We start from the raw sequence: 23535 nt of genomic DNA, 5'->3' as shown, positions 1-23535 counted from the left end.
ACCAAACTACAAATTGCTACAAAACATACAAGGGACCAACTCAGAGTTCAAGCCAACAAACTATATGTAGTGATGAACCCACAGAAAACAACTGGATGAACCAAGTGAAAGTCCGAGGAATATACAACATTTTTACCAGTGACAAACATTAGATAAGAACATTTCAATTTTTTAAACTTTTTATTATATTTTATTTTATTTTATTCTCAAAAACTGTATGACTTTATTTACATATTTCATTCTCTTTCACTAAATACATTCAATACATGTAACCAATAACAACATGGACAATAATAGAACACTATGACGTCAAATATTTGATGCCGCATTTTAGTACTTCAGAGCTTCTTTTTATGTATACTATGTCCTGATGACGCCGATCTAATCGGTGAAACATGTTGACTTAATAAAAATTGCAGATTACTGAAGTGTTGTAGTCAATCTAGTGGCAATTAGATTTTTTTCTTTCTTTTGACATGAATCTTGCATACCGTCGGTATCCACTTAAGGAATCTCTACCTTCACGAAACTTCAGAGGCGTTGGTTCAGCAATCCACTATTTATTAGATTAATAAACTATCCTGGATTTTTACCAAACTTGGACAGAAGCTTCTTAAAATCAAAAGATGGTATCAAGCAAAATATTTTTATTGATTGTTTCTCTTAATTTTGTTGAGACTGCAATTTACAGCGAAAGTAGCAAGATAATGGGTTCTGCGGAACCCTTACATTTTTTTTTCTTTCAAATTTGTGCCAAAGTATGTCAATTTAAGGTTCTAGGATTTTGATTTTGCTATTAATACCTTTTGATAAATTTGAAGGAAAATATGTACGTCATGAGGTGCTTAAATTCATATCTATCTATACCACAAACTCTAAGAAATATTGACAATCCTCAATCATGCATTGCTTTTCTTTTAAGTTTTAACATCAGATTAAATATTTGTTTCTGTTCATCACACAAATATACCAGCAGGTTCTTGCTGACATATCAGTTTTCTAGTTCCTGCTGATTTTGGTTCACCATAGATTTGAAGTTTCAGAAAAGAAACTATTCCAGGAGAATAAACAAGGCATGAGAGCGAAACAAAAGACACTTACCAGTTTGCTATAGCATGAGGCCATGGCACAAATGCATCTAATTTAAACCCAAGAGTATGGTAACACCCCAGATTGTCTAGTACTAACACTTAGGATCATTTTCAGTTCACTACAAGTTGTTTGGTAGGATTGATGCTGCGTCTTTAATTTTCTATGAAAATGTTCAATTAAATATACAATGTATTCTGGTTTTTTTCTTGTACTATAAGTTTTATTTTACTTATGGTTTTTAAATTGACCACTGGGTATCTTTGTATTTTTAGTAGTAGTACACATGTATGCTGTCCAATCACACAATGGTTTCAAGACAATAGTGAAATTATAGTGATTATCCTGTTAACTTGATCTTAGCCATCAGTATTGTAAGAATCAGATAACTGAGTCTGTTTGAGTGATGTGCTGCTGGGTTGATTTGTTTTTATAAGGTCTACCACTTAATATTCACAATAACACCATAGACATTTAAAATATTTTATTTTCAACAGAGACATTAACATTGTTACTAACAACAATCAAAAGTTAATTAGCACTTGCAATGTAGCACATTTAGTTGCACCAAAGTATCTTTCAAGGAAAAAGGAAGCTACAATAAATTTTCAAATTTGATAATAAAATTAATATATATATACTTTATGGTTGCTTTTGTTTGACCAACAGTATTGATCTTGTATATCACAAAATGCAATGACATGTAGGGTTAAATGACAATTCAAGGAAATATTTTGTTCAACCCTTTGAAACTTTAAACCAGTGTGACTACTACATTTTGGTAGTCTTACACCTTAATAATCCCCAGATTTATATGTGAGCCTTTATCTATTTTAAGTAAACACTGCACTGTGTATCTGTTAAACTCAAAATCATATTTCAATTTTTGTTATAAATCTAACTGCAGTTATTGTCCATTTGACTTCTATATGTTTGTAGAAAAAATTCTTAAAAATTCATTTTTAAAAATTAATTATTTTTTTCTTGATGTATGTTAATACATTGTATATACGAATATGACTATTAATTTCATATTTTTTTGTCAATAAATAAAAAAAGTTTCCAATAAGTCTCTATGTTAATTTTATTTTTTGAAGTGTTAATTACCTGATGGAGTAAGTAAAAGTGGTGTAACGGCCTTCCAACCAAAAACAAAACCAACATATATCATATATTAACATACATAAAAAAAAAATAATTAAAACTTATCAAAATTTAAAAAAATGAATTTTAAAGAATTTTTTTCTGCAAATATATAGAAGTCAAATGGACAATATAAATAAACGTTTGTGCAAGGGCTTTATAGACCATCAAGGATGTTAAAAAAACATAAGTAAGTAAGTTATAAAAGCATCACATGATCACAGGAAGACAAACATACATCATTGGAGATATCACAGAAAGCACATATTCTAAATGCTAAAATCCTGAGGAAGTTAAAAAGGGGTAGTCAATCTGTTGATAAGCAATAGGCTAATAAATACATTCCTTCTTCAATTAATTCAAATCAGTGGGGAAAAACATTTTACTGCTAATGTTGGGAATAATGGATGTATACAGCCTTGTGCATGAAAATTTTAGAACAAAATTAGAATAACTGAATATAACTTAGAAAAAAGGTGAAGGGTATTTTGTAAATAATGAAATAGTATGGGACAAATAAATATATCTAAACATGAGGTTTTCTGACTACGCGGTATATCTATCCTGTTTCATGAAGGGTGTAAAGTAAATAGATTGACATTCGTGATAGTTTCATATACTGACACTTAAAACTTATTTTGATTGAAAAATGTGAAATTTTGGACATTGTAAACATTCCTGAAAGTTCAGAAAACATAAAATTCTACAAAAAAAACTTGTTTAAACACCAAAGACAAGAGGCTTTACATGGTCACCTTCTTTATGTCACATATTTATACAGACTACAATTTTTCAATTGCATTTTTGACAAACAAAAACAAAAAAATCTTTTAACAAAACTATTCTTTTCCATAGAATTCATTACAACAAAAATAAGTATTAAAGTATATAAAACTTTTTAAAAAGTTACAGAAAACATAAATACAAATCTTTTAAATAGAGGAAGGAATGTTGCCTGCTATAGTGATTGAAGGTAACAATGAAATTTAAAATTCGCAACCTTATTGTATGGTAACTAATGCCACATAAAGAGAAGCAATTGTCTTTCATACCTTAACCGTAATATAGCCTTTTGTGCTGATGGTATGTAAAGCATTCACCAATCAATCAATCTTTCACACATACTTTTCACATAACATATATAATTTAATGCCCGACTGATTGGAAGGGTGAATTTTTCACTTTCACTATCTGCTTGAAAAATCACTGTGTTTGATAAATTGCATAGAGAAATCTGAAATGGACAAAAGTACTAATTCTCTAAAATGGACAACAGCACAAAACCTAAATAGAATCATCACTAAGGGATATTACTTGATAAAAATTTAAATTTAACATTATTATTCAATTATAAGTTTATAGTCAGGCATAATTCCTCCAATTAATATTGCAAGGAAAGCTTTTACCTCTGCATCTTATTTTTTGGTGGAAAAAAACTTGTTTTTAATGGTTAGGTAATTTATTTTATCAGAGTTTTTCTTAAATATTTTCTTGTAATAGGTGCCTCGTTTTACTTGGAGGAAGTTATTTCAAAGTGAACCAAGAAGGAACCACACCATCATCAGTTCCTGAAATCAACATTTGGTCACAAAATGACTAACTATTGTATACATTGGGTATATAGTAGTTCTAAAAAAAACTCCCTATAATTATTGAAATGTTGAAAATTGGTTATATAAGTCCCTGAGTTTCCAAAAAATTTTCCTGAAATTGTTAATATGACAGACAGTTGGACAGTTGCCTGAAGCTGAATTGTTGACCAAGTAAACAAAAAGACAGTTAACACCTGTGGTTCTGTCATCAATGTAAAAATGTTACGGACAACTCTTTGATTGTTTTCAACTAAAATCTTTTTTATGGCACCAATACTTTTTGAAACTTAATGACATTGCTACTTTAATGGGTATCCCAATGAATTAATGACCTCAGCACTGAGAACATCCTAGAATGCCAAAATGACCAGAACAATCAAATTGAACACTTAAATATCTGTATTTATTTTTTTGTGAAATGTAAAATTAAAGTTGCAATTTTTTCAGTACATGTAGCAGCCATTACAAAGATGATATGAATTACTAATGAACATAATATTTAGTGTTTAGTTTGCATGTATTAAAGGTGCCACTGAAATTATTAATGCTAGAAATTTTTTTTATTCATCACAACAGAATATGACATACATAGAAAATTTATAATAATGTATGTTTAGTTTGTGGTCAAGTTGAAGTAAATCAGTATCCGCTCTGTAATTTTCATCTTACTTACACTGTATTAGACTATCGTATATAGTGTGTATATGTGTGAATTTATCATAAAAATCTCTAAAGTGAACAAATTCAATGAAAGTTTGAGAAAAATTTCCAGAAAAATGTTTGGAACAAATAAAATACTTTCAGAGTCTGAAAATATATCATTGATGAGTAGGGTTTCATTACAAGCCCTTAGCAATTGTTCATAAAAAGCTGTCAAATGCTTTTTGATTAAAATACATATTGCGAGCTCTTTAAATTGCATGTTCATATAAGGATGCAAAAAGAATTTAGTAGGAGGCCATTAATTACTTCAACTTGACTTCAACATTGATGTATTCAAATGCACAGAACTTCAATGTATGTTATGATGACATATTAATTATCTTGTTATTAATTAGCATTCATGACTTTATATCAGAAAAGACATGGATGTTTAGACTATCAAACACACTGGCTTAGTCTAATATCATATCAGCTCCCTTGATCTAATGCTGTTAGTAGAGAATTTCTCTTTTGATGTATTTATGTTTATCACAGTTCTAGTTCCTGTTATTATCACAGTTCTAGTAGTAGTAACCTGCAAAAAAATGGAATATTTGTCATGAAATATTGTCTTTCTGAGAATATAAATGAATGATAATTACATTATTTTCTTTGGTTTCATACAAAACTTTCGGGTAAAGATTTTCCTCTAATGAGTCTTTAATTTCAGTTCTGAATCTCTAAAAACTCAAAGAAGCTAGTCCCATACTAGTACTCTGGTAAGCCAAACATTTTGTTGTGTTTATATACAGACTTGACAAACACATACAAATAAGACAGTTGCATGGCCAATTCGATGAGAAAGCTTAACATTTTTTTTAAAACTAGCAAAATTTTTTTTTTTAAAAGATAGAGTTATCTCCCATTTATTTTAAACACCTTCGTATTGAATGTTCTATAATTAATTTAATATCCTTACCCACTTCTACTTTATTCTATAATGGAGCTATAAACTGATTGGCAATCAATTGATCCATGTATCTAAAAGTAAAAATCTTCTACATTATTATCTTATAAAGTTATAAATATCTCTTTTTTTATTAATTGTTGTTTTTAATAGCATAATACTACATTGCATTTTTTCAATTTGTACAAAACTGTGTGATTGTGTTTTTTGTCTGTGACAGCAATAATAAAAAGTGAAATTCTTTCAATAGATTGATTTGTATTTGCATTCTATTATGTTTGTTTTGTTATCAAAATGATAGAAATGAACAGGATTATTACATAGGTTGCCATGCACTACATAGATTACCCAATGAAATAAAAACCGACAATTTCACATGTGAAATAAACATGGTTATGTCACCGTTAAGGAAAGTCAACTTTAAAGACCAAACAGCCTATTGTTTATGCGCATCAGCTAACGCAACTTGGTAGTGACATAAAAGCTCTATGACGTTGTTTCTAGCAATGGAAAAACGTCAAATTGTAACGTCCTATTTCGCGTTTTTCCTGGATTTCAACATGGTGTACGCTAGTAGGTACGATACGTCTCCCAAGAAAAGAGGAACTATTATGCGTCGCGCTATTTTGATATCATGTGGAAATATAACACAAATGGACACATAAGATACAACACTATATTTAACATGTTTAACCTTCGTTCTAATAAAAATAATAAAATATAAATTTTGATTTTGACTTTTTTGCATTTGCGCCGTTCTGTATTTCATTTTTTTTATTCTTTCACATGTGTAGAATTTGTCTTATATTTGATTCGATCTGCATTTCATTTTTTCTTCTTTACTTTTATTTTTGTCTTTCGTTAGCGCCGATTGTGTAAAGGTTAGGTGAAAATTATGTTTATGCCCGATTTATGGGCATTATGTTTTATGGTCTGTGCGTCCGTTCGTTTGTCCGTCCGTCCCGCTTCAGGTTAAGTTTTTGGTTACAGTTTTTGGTCAAGGTAGTTTTTGACGAAGTTGGAGTCCTGTCAACTTAAAACTTAGTAAACTTGTTCCTTATGCAATGCAATGATCCTTCTAATTTAAGTGACGATTTTTCAAAAAATAAAAAAATGAGTATTAACAAGGTGAGGCCGATAATCAGGTATTCCTTAAAGTTTTGACATACTGGCAACATGTGCATGTAACTGATGTCTGGATGATTCTTGTAAAATAATGTCCGATCTTGCAATGAAGTTTAAATTTATTTATACTGCTTATTTGACAAAATCTTAATAGTAAAAATAAAATGATGACAAAGGGCCATTTCTGTTTGTCATTTGTTACATTTCAAATTGTCTTTAAGAGAAATGATAAACATATCGTCTAATCTCACTGAAGCTAATACAGCTAATTTCCTAATGTCTGTAGATCAACACTTTGGTTTGCCTGCTTGCTTTGTTTGAATATTTTGTATAATTAAATTTTGATAACATATATACAGGTTTACATACCTATTTATAAAGATGTCAATCTTAATTTCAGAGCTTGAGTAAATATCAATACAAACAAAGCAAGGAAGCCAACCAAAGTTTTACCCTACATGCATTAGGAAATTAGCTGTAAGGCGAAAAATATTAATAAAACTAATACTACGCAGCGAATGTGAATTAAAATCAAAATTCTCATTGTTTAAAACTTAATTGTTGTAAATTTAACTTATGACAAAAACAATTGCTCCAATAATAATATCTTACATAAAATCGCTCCCTTTCATTTAGCTACAACTATGACCGGAAAGATTGAAAAAAAAATCGAATTTTCGATTCCGGCAACATCTTTTTCTTTGTTTTAATTTCCAAAATGAGCAATTTGGATTTATCATATTTTATCCTGTTAGAGAGAAAACTTACTTTGTAGTTTTGAACGGAATATTATATCTAAATTAATTTTTGAATCAAAAACTTTTGTATTTTATATTTACTGTTTCGTTTATTGAAAACACATGAGGTAGTAATAAAATGATTGTATTTTAAGATAGATGTATAATGTTTTAAAATCATAACTTTAATTCATATATTATACCTACAGCTTTAATTTCTTTATATCTTAAATATTGAAAAATAATGAATTCACAAACTTGATGCAATAATTTCTAAAAGTTCGTCTTAGTCGGGAAAAATAAAAAAATAATTGTATGTCCGTCATTTAAAGGTACCGAATGAGTTCGTTACGGCAAACTCTGAAATTCACGCGAATAAGAAACAAGCACATGTAGTCTGGTATAGTCAAATACTCTGTAAGTTAACCAGTGCCATCTTTCATTTCTTTTTTATTTTCAATAATTCTGCTTATGTGGGACAGAGAACAAAAACAGACTTTCAATACAAAAGCGGCGTGAAAAGTTATTTCAAACAATTTTCCATTCCGACGGATTGTGTTTCTAAAGGTTTATATTATGCGGCAACATCATAAAGATCTGAAACTGATACATGCTTAATCTCTAGTATAACCGGACAATAAAGTATGTCAATATAGTTGAATTACTCTTGGAAATTTAAATGTGGGTTCCTAACGTCCAATTTGCGATTTCTTTTTTAAATAGTGCGCCAGCAAAGAAAGTTTGTACTATGACGTCAGATGCAATGTTCAGAAGAAAGACAACTATTTTCTTCAAAACGAACGAGAAAAAAAATCATGAAAATTACTCATAACTTTTTTGAAAGGTCGGTGACATACCCTTTTTGGGGCTTTATTTTGAAGAGTACATATGGCACTTTCCTTCTTTAAATTTTTATGAAGAAATCACTGGAAGATATTTTTTAATATCGAAATTGTTTTTCAGTTTTACGTTTAATTTTTGGCGGGAATGAAATAAATCATATTTTTAAAGATCAAATCAATATGAGCCTTAAACTTTTGAACCTGTATTTGAAAGATATAAATCTACTGTTTAACGTGAAACAAGAATTATGCATGTAGGTTTGATATAAAGCATTTTTTGTGAGTTTAGATAACAAGCAAATATTATGTTAATATTCGGGAAAACAGGAAACTGAGGTTGCTATAGTGACAAAACTAAGTCGGTGACCCCCAATTTTTTTCATCATATTTTGTTCCTCAAATCACGAAACACCTTCACACAAAATATTAAGGAAAAATCACTGGTAGAAATGAATAGGCTGTTTGGTCTTTAAGTTTCCTTGTTTGTGTCTCAGTTCTTTTGTCCAAAAAGACATTGAGAGATCATAATTGTTAAGATAATATCTTCATTCTTCACACACATATAACACAATGTTATCATATGTCTTCTCTTGGTTAACCTTGGAGTTATGTAGCATACTTAATGTTGTCAGTTTATAAACCCCTTGTTTTATCTAGATATGTGGGATAAGACAGACACATAAATCTTTAACAGGGAAATACTGATACATGCTTTTTTGGCCCATGGTATATAGTCCTGCCCACCAAACCCAAGATAATAAAGATTTGTACTTACGCTGGATTGTATTGTTCTACTCTTCCTTTGAGAATGTTCGGACCAAGAAAACTACTTAATTGGTTTAAGCACTGACTAGCTGCACTCGATGTTAATGCACTATCACAGGTCTACAATTAATACCATATATTTTGATAAACACAAAACAACTAATTAATAAAAAAAATCAATAAATCTTTTATAATTGTCTCATTAAAAACTGATTAACGAATCAGCATCCATAAATCATTACAACAATTCATCTTTTTAGGGATGAGTTAAGAATTGCATTGTCTATTAAAGTTAGGGGAATTAAGAAATATATTTTGTTTTTACTTTGAAGAAGCTTAATATAATGAGAACAATGAGAATTAGTTGATCAATTTTTCTTTTTTACATTTGTTTAACAAGATATATAAGGAAAACCTTTAGAATCTGATGTTTACCAACTTAAATAAATGTTTGCATACTTACTCCTTGGTTTATAAGAATTCTCTCATTTTTAATACTAACAAATTAAGCTAAAGTGTTTTGTAACAAAGGTTTGGTATATATGTTTATTTTTTTATATACCAGTATATATACAATGTACCTACCATACTGTAAAAGATGGAATCAAAAAATAATTCCAAATGCGGCTTGAAATGTCTCTTTCCTATACCTTTGGCAATATTTGGCAACTGAAATTAAGAACTAAGAATATTAAATTCTCATTTTAACTCAATAAATATAATTTTTAAAAGGGGCATTTGAATGGTTTTACACTAGTAATTTTGGGGCCCTTTATAGCTTGTTGTTCGGTGTGAGCCAAGGCTCCGTGTTGAAGGCCGTACTTTAACCTATAATGGTTTAATTTTTAAATTGTTATTTGGATGGAGAGTTGTCTCATTGGCACTCGCACCACATCTTCCTATATCTATTAGCTACATTGTAGACTAAAATCTTAAATATGTTTTTGGTTTTGTATAAAGTAATAATAAAAGAGAAAACTGTGAAATAACATTTTATTTGAAGCAGTCAGTTTGGTCAAAATTTGTTAAAATAATCACTGGTAAATCATGAACTTGCAAGTGAATAGTTTATAATAAAAGAATCATTAAGCATGAACATGATGTAGCCTTTAATTCAATCCCAAAGCTGGAGATAAGTTGTGCATGAACAAAGCATGTTCAGCTATTAAAAGGAAAAGTATGTAAACATTGAAAGTAAAACATTGGTGAACCATTTGGTTAACTGATTTCACATTTCACGCTGCTTTCACATTTAATAAAATTAAATCAAAACATAATGTATCTTCAACTTATTTACCTGTTTACAAAGTGTTTCTAATAGAACCACATGTTGAGGATAATGCTGAAAAGATACTGCTTTAGCCACTGCAGGTAACGTCTGTCCCACTAATGCTGAAAGGCTAGGGTTGTTTGATAATTCTGCTATTAAATGAATACACCTGCCATGAAGAATAAAACCTTACTATTTCTGTAATACATGTAGGGGATTTGATGTTCATCCAATGCTCATATTTTGCAATAAAACTTTAACTAAAACTTTTATCTTTTTGCTTCTTTAATTGTAAAGCCAGCTTAATATAAGTTCATAAAATGCAGATTTATTCTAATTCATGGGATTACCAACTTTCAATATTTTATGGGTTAAAGAATACCCAAGAATTTAAGAATTAAAAGAATATCAATCACTACACTTGAGTATATGGATTGAATGATTCATGTAAGAAGAAGAGACTATCATTTCATGTTTGTACATCAGAATAATGTTGCTAAAGGTCTTACCCATCTGTTAATTCCCACGGCTCAGAGGGTTTTTTGAACTTATGATCCATACATCCACCACCTCTTCCCATCTTAGGTGCTAATGACCCACAGGAATACATCTACAAGATATTGTCAATCTGGAATTATTATATGACTTTAGATACTGACTGTTCTAATTGGCTAAGGTCATTTCCTGATATTTATGATTTAACAATGCATGCATGATAAAATTAACAGTAACAAATTTTCTGCAAAGAAGGACACTTGGTAAATGAATTTTTCTACAGTGAAGCTTAGAAATATTTGAAAATTCAAACCTTATACAAACATTAAGGAGCTTATCAAAGTATATTCAACTCCCAAAAGGAATCAGAGCTTTATTAAAACTACACTTTAAATTCTAACATGACGTCCTTCAAACGCTTTGAGTACACACCCGTGGTAAAATTTGAATATATTGCATGGGCTGTTCCGATCGTACTCCCACGTCATATGCTTTTTTATGAATGAGTTTGCGACGTCATAAAACGATGACGTTAGAATATGAGCATTTTACGGGAAAATACACGCTTGTATTACCAAAAATCATCACAACATGGAAACGTAAACAAACGATGCTAAAATGTGTTATAAGCCATATTTGTTTAAACATTAAAGACATATAAGTAAATTATCATTCAAATTAATTCAAAACTATCTATATACGTTATTTTAAATAGTTTAAGCATATCACTAATTCAGTTTGCTCCGTTCTTTTACGCCAATTTAATAGTGTGTCTATTTCTGGGAATGGCAAATATTTGCCTCCACCTAGAGCGCTTCGATACAAAAGAATTGCCGTATTTGACCTATTAGAATCGAAAGAATTCATGGGGGCTTGAATATATCTAGATTTTACCACGGGTTGTCCCTTTATGCCGATATTTTACCCCTCGCAATCGCTCAGGGTAAAATATTTGTCATAAAGGGCCAACCCGTGGTAAAATCACGATATATTCAAGCCCCCATGAATTATTTCTTAAATACAAAACCTTTGTTTGTTTTAAACAAACATTTGGTTTTGTGTTTCTATCTTGTTTAATATATCATAATGACAATTACTGTGGCATTACTGGGACTTGAAAAATTATACAACTCAGATTACAAGTACAATTCTGACATTGCATAGATATACAGACCTGTTTATCTGTATGTAAGTCCATATCATTGTCTCTTAACATTTTAACAACACCATAAGCTCCTGGGCTTTTATCTAAAGCACTGTACTTTTCTGATGATGCAGGTTGTTTTTCTACACCCTCTAATCCTTCTTTCACCTTGTTTGTGATAGTTTCCATACTGGATTGACCTACAAAACAGTCTGTATATAATGAATCTTAATAGATCACTGATTTAAATCTTCTTTACCATATTAAATTTTGTTAGTTCATCTACTTGTAAATATATATCACAAAATTAAAATAGCTGTGGACCTAGTGTCACTATTAAGTTTGATGATGCTTACAATTGTTCTTGTTATGTGCAGACCATATCTATGTCATGTGTGGACTAAAAAGACAAATAAAGTCTCCAGAATGGAGTTTAGTATCATATTTGTACACCTCTCATTAGTCTGTAAGTCTCCAGATCTGATCATGTTCCAACTTTCTATCTAACAGGTATGTACAATGATTACAATTCATGCTGCTTCCTCTGCAACTTATGATATCACAATAAGCTTGTATAACGTTGGCTAAAACATAAACATCACCCTATCTGAATGGTGAACTTATCATATGCTTGTACAGGCTAGAGCTAATGCAGCTGCCTGTTTGAATAGTGTAATCACCATATGCTTGTACAGGCTAGAGCTAATGCAGCTCCCTGTCTGAATAGTGTAATCACCATATGCTTGTACAGGCTAGAGCTAATGCAGCTGCCTGTCTGAATAGTGTAATCACCATATGCTTGTACAGGCTAGAGCTAATGCAGCTCCCTGTCTGAATAGTGTACTTAACATATGCTTGTACAACATTGGCAAGAGCTAATGCAGCTCCCTGTCTGAATAGTGTACTCACCATATGCTTGTACAACATTGGCAAAAGCTAATGTAGCTCCCTGTCTGAATGGTGTACTCACCATATGCTTGTACAACATTGGCAAGAGCTAATGCAGCTCCCTGTCTGAATAGTGTACTCACCATATGCTTGTACAGGCTAGAGCTAATGCAGCTCCCTGTCTGAATAGTGTACTCAACATATGCTTGTACAACATTGGCAAGAGCTAATGCAGCTCCCTGTCTGAATAGTGTACTCACCATGTGCTTGTACAGGCTAGAGCTAATGCAGCTCCCTGTCTGAATAGTGTACTCACCATATGCTTGTACAACATTGGCAAGAGCTAAAGCAGCTCCCTGTCTGAATAGTGTACTCACCATATGCTTGTACAACATTTGCAAGAGCTAATGCAGCTCCCTCTCTGAATAGTGTACTCACCATATGCTTGTACAACATTGGCCAGAGCTAAAGCAGCTCCCTGTCTGAATAGTGTACTCACCATATGCTTGTACAACATTGGCAAGAGCTAATGCAGCTCCCTGTCTAACTGATGCAATATTGTCTTGTAAATTGTTGAAAAACAAAGGATATAAATCTGGTAAGCTGTTTCTGCAAAACAATTATAATCACTACTGAGTCAGTTTGTCATATAATTAAATCATAGCCTTTATGACCAGTTTTACAAAAGTTATAACGGGAGAAGACAAGATAAGTTCATAGCATGTCATGTGAAATAAAACATTGATACAATGTGTCCTATTGAATCCTTTTATATAGACAAGGTTCATACTGCCATTTACAGTAATCACATTATCATGATATGGTATACGCCAATCTCAAGATAGTGCCAGTTAACCTCATATCAATCAATGTAAAGGAAGTCATTGAACTAGTGGTTCATACTGGGACATAACAACATGAGCAATGCTGCATTTGAAATTTAGAGAACAAATTTGAAAGTGGTCTAAATGGCAATGTATTTTTTCTGCCTATACTTTTTGTCATCTAGATAACTGATTTTATAAGAGTCAAGTGCTTATATCAAAACTCATTTTTCATATATATTTTAAGACCTTAATTCATTCTTCATTCCATTGATTGAGTTAAAAAAAAAAAAAAAAAGGGTGGATGGAGATGAGTTCAGTACTGAATAACAAAATAGTTTAACCCTGTAAAACATTAAAAGCGCATCACTACATTTGGCACAGGCTGGTGTAAAATAATGAGGCTAAACCTGGTGAACTTACCTTGATTCTTCAGGAAAACATAAAACAAAATTTCCACATGCTACACATGCAGCTGAAAAAAAGAATAGAAAGTTTATTATATGTAGAGGATCCTGATACACTTGTATGTCAAACACAGAAAAAATATTTTCATCCTACTGGTCAATAATGTTGACTTATTTATAACAATTATAGAACTTTCATGAGATTAATACATGGAAAAGAACCAGATCTGTACATAGAATAGACCATATTTTTAAACAGTCATGTTCCTTAACTCTAGAATGACAACCTAGAAAACCATTACAATTTTTAGTTCATAACTTGTGCTCAATTTCTGTAAATTTTTAACCAACCATGAATTCCTATGAATTGATCACAAAGTTGATAAATGTATAAAAAACGTCCTGACAATGATGTACTTGACTCCAATATTTTTCCCTTCTTGAGATTTCTTTTGCTTTTTTAGCATCAATTACAAAATAAAGCCAACTAATAAAAAAATTACCATCTCTGACAGGCCAGCTGTCATCATTAAAACACACCAATAAAGCAGCCAACAGTCTGGGAACGTGTGCTCTTACAGCATTTCTTTCAATCTGCAAAAGATGATTTTAAATATAAAGAAATGCAAGAGACATCTGATATTAACTATATGCATGTTTTTTTTATACTTGTATTTTTTTTCTTTTGTTAACTGCGTCATTCTACAGATGCATGTGTCATATCTTTACTGATACCAAAATAAGTAGATGGCCAATGAAACAAGAACCCATCAGAGTCAAAACAAAACAGATGTCTTATTTAGTTTTTTTCCACATGTGTTTTTCCTTTTGATACAATTAAATAGAATTTTGAACACATTGTAGCTTAGAGAACCACTTCTGATAATATACCATACTTTAATTACAATACTTAAAATTATTATCAATAAGGATGAAAATTCTTTGACATGACAATAAATATGTGACATTGTTTCTCTGACATCCAAAGTTATACAATACTTTTTTGCTATGTGTTTTACCTTAGCTCCTAGTTCAGCAATACAAGCACAAGCAGCTTCCCTAACTGCATGGTTGTCTGCTATTGTTGATTCAATATAATAGTTAACCTGAAAATATAAATTTACTATCCAGTTCAATTTGGTTGATCTGAATTCTGACAATGAATTTATATAATGTTTAAGCAATAATTTATATAAAGTATTTTTTAAAGATTTGTTTCATTAAAGATATTAAAGTAAAATTGAGAATGGAAATGGGGAATATACCCGAAAATAGAGCAGATAACAACCGAAGGCCAACAATGGGTCTGCAACACAGCGAGAAAATCCCTCTACTAAAGGTGGCCCTCAGCTGGTCCCTAAATAGAAATGTATACTAGTTCAGTGAAAATGGACGTCATTTAAGTAGAATATCTAATATGTATTCACCACATCATCAATATATTTCTCTACTAGATGTCTCCCTTCTCCTTCTGTGGTTTGCCTCCATGTTTCTTGTGAATATATTCTAACACCTTCAGCTACATAGTATCTACAATACAACACATAAATGAATAAACATAGTTATTCTTATATTTTACCTGTAAAAGATTGAGATAAACAGGCATGTTATTCATGTATAATTGGCATTTTGTTTATTTTCTTTTGTTACCTTTTCTGACATCGGACTCTGACTTCTCTTAAACTAAGTTTAACTATGGGTATTGTTATGCATTTGTTTTTTCTACATTGGCTAGGGGAATAAAGGGAGGGTTGAGATCTCAAACCAGATGCTCTTCAGGGCGCACCTTTATACTACCACAGAGTTCAAACTCTGAACATAGGGGCAAGCATGGACACAAAATTCAAGCTTGATACAGCTCTGAATTTGGATTGTGATTAAATAGTTGACACAACACAGGTTTGTAACACATAATGAATGTGGTCTAAGAACTTAAACTTAAAAACTTTAAATTTTAAATTGGACATTACCTATTATGTTCCATAGAACCCCAGGAATTAAATTTTTGATGAAATCAAATAAAGTTCAATTTTTGGACCCTTCAGACCTCAATTTGGATCAATTTGATAACCGGACCCAAACATCTAAAATCTAAATACATTGTTAGATTAATAAAATTGAGAATGGAAATGGGGAATGTGTCAAAGAGACAACAACCTGACCATAGAAAAAAAACAACAGCAGAAGGTCACCAACAGGTCTTCAATGTAGCGAGAAATTGTCGCAACCGGAGGCGTCCTTCAGCTGGCCCCTAAACAAATATATACTAGTTCAGTGATAATGAACGCTAAGCATAAATCAAAGAACCCCATGTATCCAATTTTTGTTGAAATCAAGGTTGGAGGGCAATAATATTAATCACCTGTTGAGGCACATTCTTGGTATGAGTATACTGTAGAACTGATCCTTTACTTCTTCTGATGGTAAACTATGTAGAAACTTTCTTGTAGCTACAGATGCTGCTAAACGTACCTACAACAAACACATATTTATACAATGATTATATAATGGTAATTGTAACAATGACTGAGCCAATGTCTACTTAATACAGACATGTAATAAAAATAATTAATTTAGATAGTTATAAGTTATAAATATGTTTTATTTGTGTAAATATCATCTTGAAATCAATGTTGTTTTTTTTTATTATGAACAGTGCTTATTAAATTACAGATTTTTACAATCAAGACAAAATACCCTCTTCAAACAAAATCCAGGCTATGCAATTGAAAACTAACACAGGCAAGCTTTGAACTTTAATAGTAGACTAGTCAGACAGATTACCAATCATCTGACTAGGACTAGACTACTTCAAAAGGAGGGTAGTATACCTAACATAATGATTATTTCAAGATTCAGCTAGCAAATATCCATTAATTGTCCTGTAGGTTTTAGTTAAAGGCACTGCAAAACAAAGTTTCTGTCATCTTGGAGCAAAATAATCATAATCAAGAAGTATTTTTGTAGTCATTCACTTTAACATGTTTAATAAGTCAAAATAATCACACAACATTTACTTACCTGACTCCAATTATCAGATAGTCCTTTTCCAAGATATTCTGACAACTGCCTTCCATGTCTATACACAGAATTTTCTTCTTTTAATTTTAAAGTTGATTTTCCTATGAAAAAAATGTAAAGATATTCCTGGATTTCTTGGGTCATTTACATAAAGTTGTAAACATTACCTAAATGTATAAATAAAATCAAGAATAGAAAAGGGAAATGTGTCAAAGAGACAACCCGAACAAAGATAAGAAATACATGTATTGGCAAACATAACAATATCCTTATTTTATATGTAATGTATGCTTGTTCTCTTTACCCAGTACATAAGAAACCTATCAAGAGAGGTGACTCTTATCTATTTGTCCTGATCATACCTTTACTTGTATATTATAGTAAATATCAACTTCTATATTTCATGTAAATTGAGTAAATCAATATACTATTACATTATTAAAACCATGCAAAGATTTGAATTCTGGAAAAGGTTGAAATGAATAAAATTATATTTATTTCATCATTAACTAATTGGTAGAATAATGATAACAAAATAAACAAAAAAATCTTAGAAGATATGTTGTCTTACCATCACCAGTGACACCTATAGACACTATTGCTGCACACACATAAAATCCTGTCTCTCGTACAAATCTGTTTGTGTGTAACAGTGCCATAAATATCAGGTCAAGTAATTCCTGGTCTACATACTTATTGAACAGATGACCACAAGAATGCACAACACATTCTAAGCATCTGGAAAGAAAATGCAAAAGGTCTGAAAATATAGAATTTTGAAATCAACAGTGTTTACAAAAAGATCAATGGAGTAAATAAGCATGGTTTTCAAATGTTACCCCCTTTTCTCATATGGATTGAAAATATTCACGTCCATATGAAGTCTGGTAGAAGATTTTTGATGAAAATTTAAAGAAGATTGACTGTGAAGAGTAGCATAAATCCTCTTCTTATTTTAAGAATGATAAACTATAAGTTTAAGATAAATAATATTTCTGCAGTGTGCATACTGATTAGTTATTGTTTACCTAAATTATAATAGATAAATAACTCAGGATAATTAAATGTACATGTATCAATGAATTATAATTTCAACAAGAATAGTGTCACTTTCTCCATTTCTATCAGGAGGGTGGTAAAGGGGGGACTTCAACATGGGAACACGGGAAATAAACATCGCGAAAACATTGCACAGAAAATAAAAATCTGAAAAAACAAAGCCCGAGAAATAAAATCTTAAATATTAATGTAAAAAATTAAGAAATTTATTAATCAGCCGTTCTTGGAGATCATTTAGTCATTATATAATGGATATGATGACCCTGCAGTCACCTATTAGCATCCACTATAATTGCAACTGATTTGAGAGAAAAATATTATTCATAACAATTAATTTGGTAGCCATTTTAAATATTTTGGGAACTCATAATTTAAAACAATCTGCGGATTGACTTTGAATTTTGTTCTGGTTTACTTTTTAATCAAATGCGTGAAAAGCACGAGAAATTAAGAGTACCGACACGAAACACAGAAAATAAATAAAGGAAAACACGAGGCATGTATGTCGAACCAAACACGAGAAACAAACTAGAGGCTCTAAAGAGCCTGTGTCGCTCACCTAAGTATATGTGAGTTTTTAAGAGAGGAAGCAGATGGATTCATGACAAAATTGTGTTTTGGTGATAGTGATGTGTTTGTACATATTACTTTACTGAACATTCTTGCAATTTACAATTATCTCTATCTATAATGAACTTGGCCCATTAGTTTCAGTGGAAAATGTTAGTAAAAATTTACAAATTTTATGAAAAATGTTCAAAATTGACTATAAAGGACAATAACTCCTTAGGGGGTCAATTGACCATTTAGGTCATGTTGACTTATTTGTAAATCTTACTTTGCTGAACATTAATGCTGTTGACAGTGTATCTCTATCTATAATAATATTGAAGATAATGACCAAAAACAGCAAAATTTCCTTAAAATTACCAATTCAGGGGCAGCAACCCAGCAACGGGTTGTCCGATTCATCTGAAAATTTCAGGTCAGATAGATCTTTACCTGATGAACCATTTAACCCATTTTATGTTTGCTCTTTATGTCTTGGTTTTTGAGTTATAAGCCAAAAACTGCATTTTACCCCCATGTTCTATTTTTAGCTGTGGTGGCCATCTCGCTTTGATGGCGGGGTCATCAGACACATTTTTTAAACTTAATACCCCAAAGATGATTGTTGCTAAGTTTGGATTAATTTAGCCCAGTAGTTTCAGAGGAGAAGATTTTTGTAAAAGATTACTAAGATTAACGTAAAATGGTTAAAAATTGACTATAAAGGGCAATAACTCCTAAAGGGGTCAACTGACCATTTTGGTCATGTTGACTTATTTGTAAACCTTACTTTGCTGAACATTATTGCTGATTACAGTTTATCTCCATCTATAATAATATTCAAGATAACCAAAAACAGTAAAATTTCCTCAAAATTACCAATTTAGGGGCAGCAACCCAACAATGGGTTGTCTGATTCATCTGAAAAGGCAGATAGATCTTGACCTGGTAAACAATTTTACTCTGTCAGATTTGCTTTAAATGCTTTGGTTTTTGAGTTATAAGCCAAAAACTGCATTTTACCCGTATGTTCAATTTTTAGCCATGGCGGCCATGTTTTTTGATGAAATGGGAATTTAAACACAAACTTTATTCTAGATACCCTAGGAATCAATCAGATGAAGTTTGGTTGGAATTGGTTCAGTAGTTTCAGAGAAGAAGATTTTTGTAAAAGTTAACGACGAGGGACGCAGGACGACAGACGACGCCGCCGGACGCCAAGTGATGGAAAAAGCTCACTTGGCCCTTTGGACCCGGTGAGCTAAAAATAAAAAGTCATAACACGAAAACACGTGAAATAAAAAGGCCAAAAACGTTGCACGAAAAATAACCCTTTACAACCCTCTATCAGGACACGAATAATATTGTGTCTCAACCTGTGTTGCACTCTTCAGTTTTGAGGAACAGGGCCATAAAGATTGAAAAATTATAAAATGAAATATTTTGTCATTTGTAAAGATGCAACAATAAAAAAACATGAAAATAATAATTCCATTGGTATTATTGGAAATCTAAATAAAAGGTTTTTTTGTTATAATGCTGAAGAAGAAGAAAACAAGATTTGTACAGTGACAGTACAGTTTGTAGGGTTTTTAGCCAAGAAAAATACAATTTCCTCAATGGATTTTTTTTTTTGCATACTTGATTTGCATAGGATTTTTCAATAAAATGCTGAAAATATTCTTTAAAGTAATAATGCATTGCAATTAAAAATTGCAAAAAAATAAATATTTCATCAAATAAATATAAGTCATGATATCCTTTTCATATTGGATAAACAAATTTATTAAGTCCCATTAAGCAGACATTTCATAGTCAAGGGTTTCAACTGAGGTACTACAAAGGCATCAAAAGGCATCATTATGGAGTAAAGGGGGTGGCGTCAAAAGGCGTCATTATGGAGGAAAGGGTTAAATTGATCTGCAACTAACAGATGAACAGGTATAAACATATTAGAAGAAAACAGGTTCAGTTGGAAGACTAGCAGAACAAGGTTATTTTTCATTTAAAACAAAACAGTTTTTAGTGTAATGAAAAAAAATCTCCATACATGTACCTATGGTGTTGGGTTTAACCAGGTTTAATACACCTTATCGCTATTTGTCCGCCATGACTGAATATCACACAGGTTCTCATAAAATTTTGACATCACAAAACAAAATATCTGATGCCACAATTGAAGTGATTGTTGTATGCGTCAAAAGTTCAAGCGACCGGTCAGACGGGATTAGCGATAAGGTGTATTGTACATTAAACTTACTTCATCCATGTTTCTAAAGACTTCCATCCTGCAGTATCATGAAAAATTTGTGCTGCATCTACATTTATTCTCTATAAAGAAGGTTTAAATTGATCATATAAATTAATGCCATTGAATATTCACAATTTTAACATTTTTAAAAACATTTCTAATGATTTATGATGGATGATTAAATTATGTTTTTGTATGTATATAGAATATATATACAATGTAATGCAAATCATTCTTTAATAAACAAAATGTTATATTTGTAGGAAAAAAAATACATATATCGTATATAATATAACAAATATATGCAAAACATTGTCAGTAAACATATTACTTGCTTCAATTCTAGCAATATGTTAAATCAGCTTTCATTTTTATTGCTTGGCTTTATGTTCTATCAACGATATAAAAGATTTTAGGATCACAGCAAGTTCATGTGATCTTCATCCATAAACATAGTCATGATAGTTAAAAGCAGGGAATTTTACTTACAAAGGTATGCATGTCTGGAAACTATGAAAAATATAAATAGGGGATTGGTGTACAACCAGAAAGATTAAACTATTGTAATAAATAACATGACCCTTAAATAAAACTTATAAAATTGAGAATGGTAATGGGGGATGTATCAAAGAGACAACAACCCGACTATAGAAAAAACAACAGCAGAAGGTCACCAACAGGTATTCAATGAAACGAGAAATTCCTGCACCTGGAGGCGTCCTTCAAATAGTTTTTTTTTTTTTAAATCTAATTTGGCATACATATTTCCAAAAGTTCACATCTATAAAACATGTGTAGAGGTACATACTCTCCAGATCCAGATGATAGGACCAGAACTTCAAGTATACTGCATTAAAAATGTTGAACAAAAACTTAACCTTATACACGACTGACAAATAAGATGCACACACTTTAAAACATAATGCCCTCCTATGATCATAGACTAGTCATGAAATATAAAAATATACTCAAAGGTCAAAATATACATGTTAGATTGAAAGTGGAGGTAAATATTTCACCTTTTCCCCTCCAGGTGAACTACTCAGTTTTTCCACAAGTTTATCCACATCATCATCGTTTTGATGTTCATCTCCAGTTGGCATTTCTCGTTCTAAATTAGAGCGAATTCCATTCAAAATTTGATCTTTTACATCTCCATAGATTTCTGGACCAATCTTTTTACATAAAGCACCAAGTACTTCACCTTAAATACATAATAACAAATATATTGATCATGAAAACAACATGTACATGTACATGCGTAAGATATATATAGAATCATTTTTGTAACAGAATGGATAAGACTATTTCAATAAAGAACTTAGTAATGAATAAATAGAAACAATGCATTTATATTGTATAAATATGTATTGAAGGCCCTACATGAGGGGGGGGGACAGGGGTAAGGGAGACAGGGAGAAAGGGGGTAGGAGAAAGGAGAAAGGGGTAGGATAAAGGAGAGGAAGGCTGGGAGAAAGGAGAAAAAGTTGGAGAAAGGAGAAAAAATAAAATATCTCTCCTTTTAAAATATGATCTAATATTTCATCTTGTCATATAAATCATATAAAGCAATCATATTTTTAATATATTTTTAATGGTCCGAGTTGGCAATGGTACGACTTCCAAGTGGTAGAGTTTACAATGGTACAAGTTTACAACGGTTCAAGTTGGAAGCCTGTACTATAAAGGAAGAAGAAAAAGAGTTAATTTGCTTCCATTTGATACCCTCATACACCTGTACACCACAGTATCGGAATCATTTGCCCTGATTACATGTTCGCCCTAGGTTCATTCGCACTGAGTTTGTTCGCCCTGAGTTCGTTCGCCCTATTCTCATTAATGATATGTATATGTTACATTAATGAAGGAAATGCATATATATATTAAAATTTATGTTTATCTATTAAAAGCTGAATACAGAATATTAATTAAATAAAATTCGTGTTGGCTTATAACCTAGTAGCAGCTAGCTGTAGACAACACAATACCGTCGTAAATATTCGGCGAAATTATCAAGAACTTATAACCTAGTAGCAGCTAGCTGTATACAACACAATACATCGTAAATATTCGGCGAAATTGTAGACTGACTTCAACATATTCAATTAAATACACACAAGACTGTAATAAAAAATATAAATCAGGGCGAACATACCCAGGGCGAACATACCCAGGGCGAACAGGTATCAGGGCGAACGGTCTCAGGGCGAAACGGAACTAGGGCGAACGGTCTCAGGGCGAGACGGGACTAGGGCGAACAGTAACTAGGGCGAACCGAAATCAGGGCAGACGGACCCGGATTCGTACACCACAAGACATTTATCACAAACCATACACTGATACAGTATATTACTATTAGTAATACATTGTCACTGATTTTATGTCATGATCATACCTGCAGCAATTCTTACGCGGAATTCATTGTCATCTAGGTGATCCATGCATTTTCTTTTAATTTCAATTTCAAAATCATCTGAAACATTTCCGTTTTCCAAAACTGCTTTTGCACCCATGAGACCTCCATGTTTAGATTCCCAAGATAATTTATTGTCATTTAGTAATTTAGACAGATCGAACTGAAGATTATAAATTCCTTCTTCGTCGAGAGATTGAAGATGAGCGACAAGATTTTGATATCCCCTGTCTCGCTCTAATTTTAAAGAACTACACAGTTCTTTCAAGATTGCATTCGACATTTTGTAAACAAAATCGTTAATTTTGAAAG

General features: G+C 31.5%; 1 protein-coding gene across 1 annotated transcript; it reads right to left on the bottom strand.

Annotated features, from left to right (window-relative positions):
• Positions 1-4333: 4333 nt before the first annotated feature.
• Positions 4334-23514, bottom strand: LOC134712024 (uncharacterized). The gene is made up of 18 exons (XM_063573119.1): positions 23206-23514; positions 21830-22014; positions 20820-20890; positions 17523-17689; positions 16952-17052; positions 16293-16402; positions 15358-15460; positions 14950-15036; positions 14434-14524; positions 13947-13998; positions 13199-13308; positions 11842-12011; positions 10682-10782; positions 10200-10341; positions 9488-9571; positions 8913-9022; positions 5446-5507; positions 4334-5061 (listed from the first exon to the last, which is right to left on the bottom strand). Exons 1-17 carry the CDS (start codon positions 23504-23506, stop codon positions 5462-5464), a joined length of 2031 nt encoding a protein of 676 aa, XP_063429189.1. The 5' UTR covers positions 23507-23514; the 3' UTR covers positions 4334-5061; positions 5446-5461.
• Between the last annotated feature and the right edge of the window lie 21 nt (positions 23515-23535).

The sequence above is a fragment of the Mytilus trossulus genome, chromosome 3 (genome assembly GCF_036588685.1).
Source record: "Mytilus trossulus isolate FHL-02 chromosome 3, PNRI_Mtr1.1.1.hap1, whole genome shotgun sequence".
NCBI lineage: Eukaryota > Metazoa > Mollusca > Bivalvia > Mytilida > Mytilidae > Mytilus > Mytilus trossulus.
Note: the sequence above shows the minus strand (reverse complement) of the source record. Positions and strands in the feature narration are given on the sequence as shown.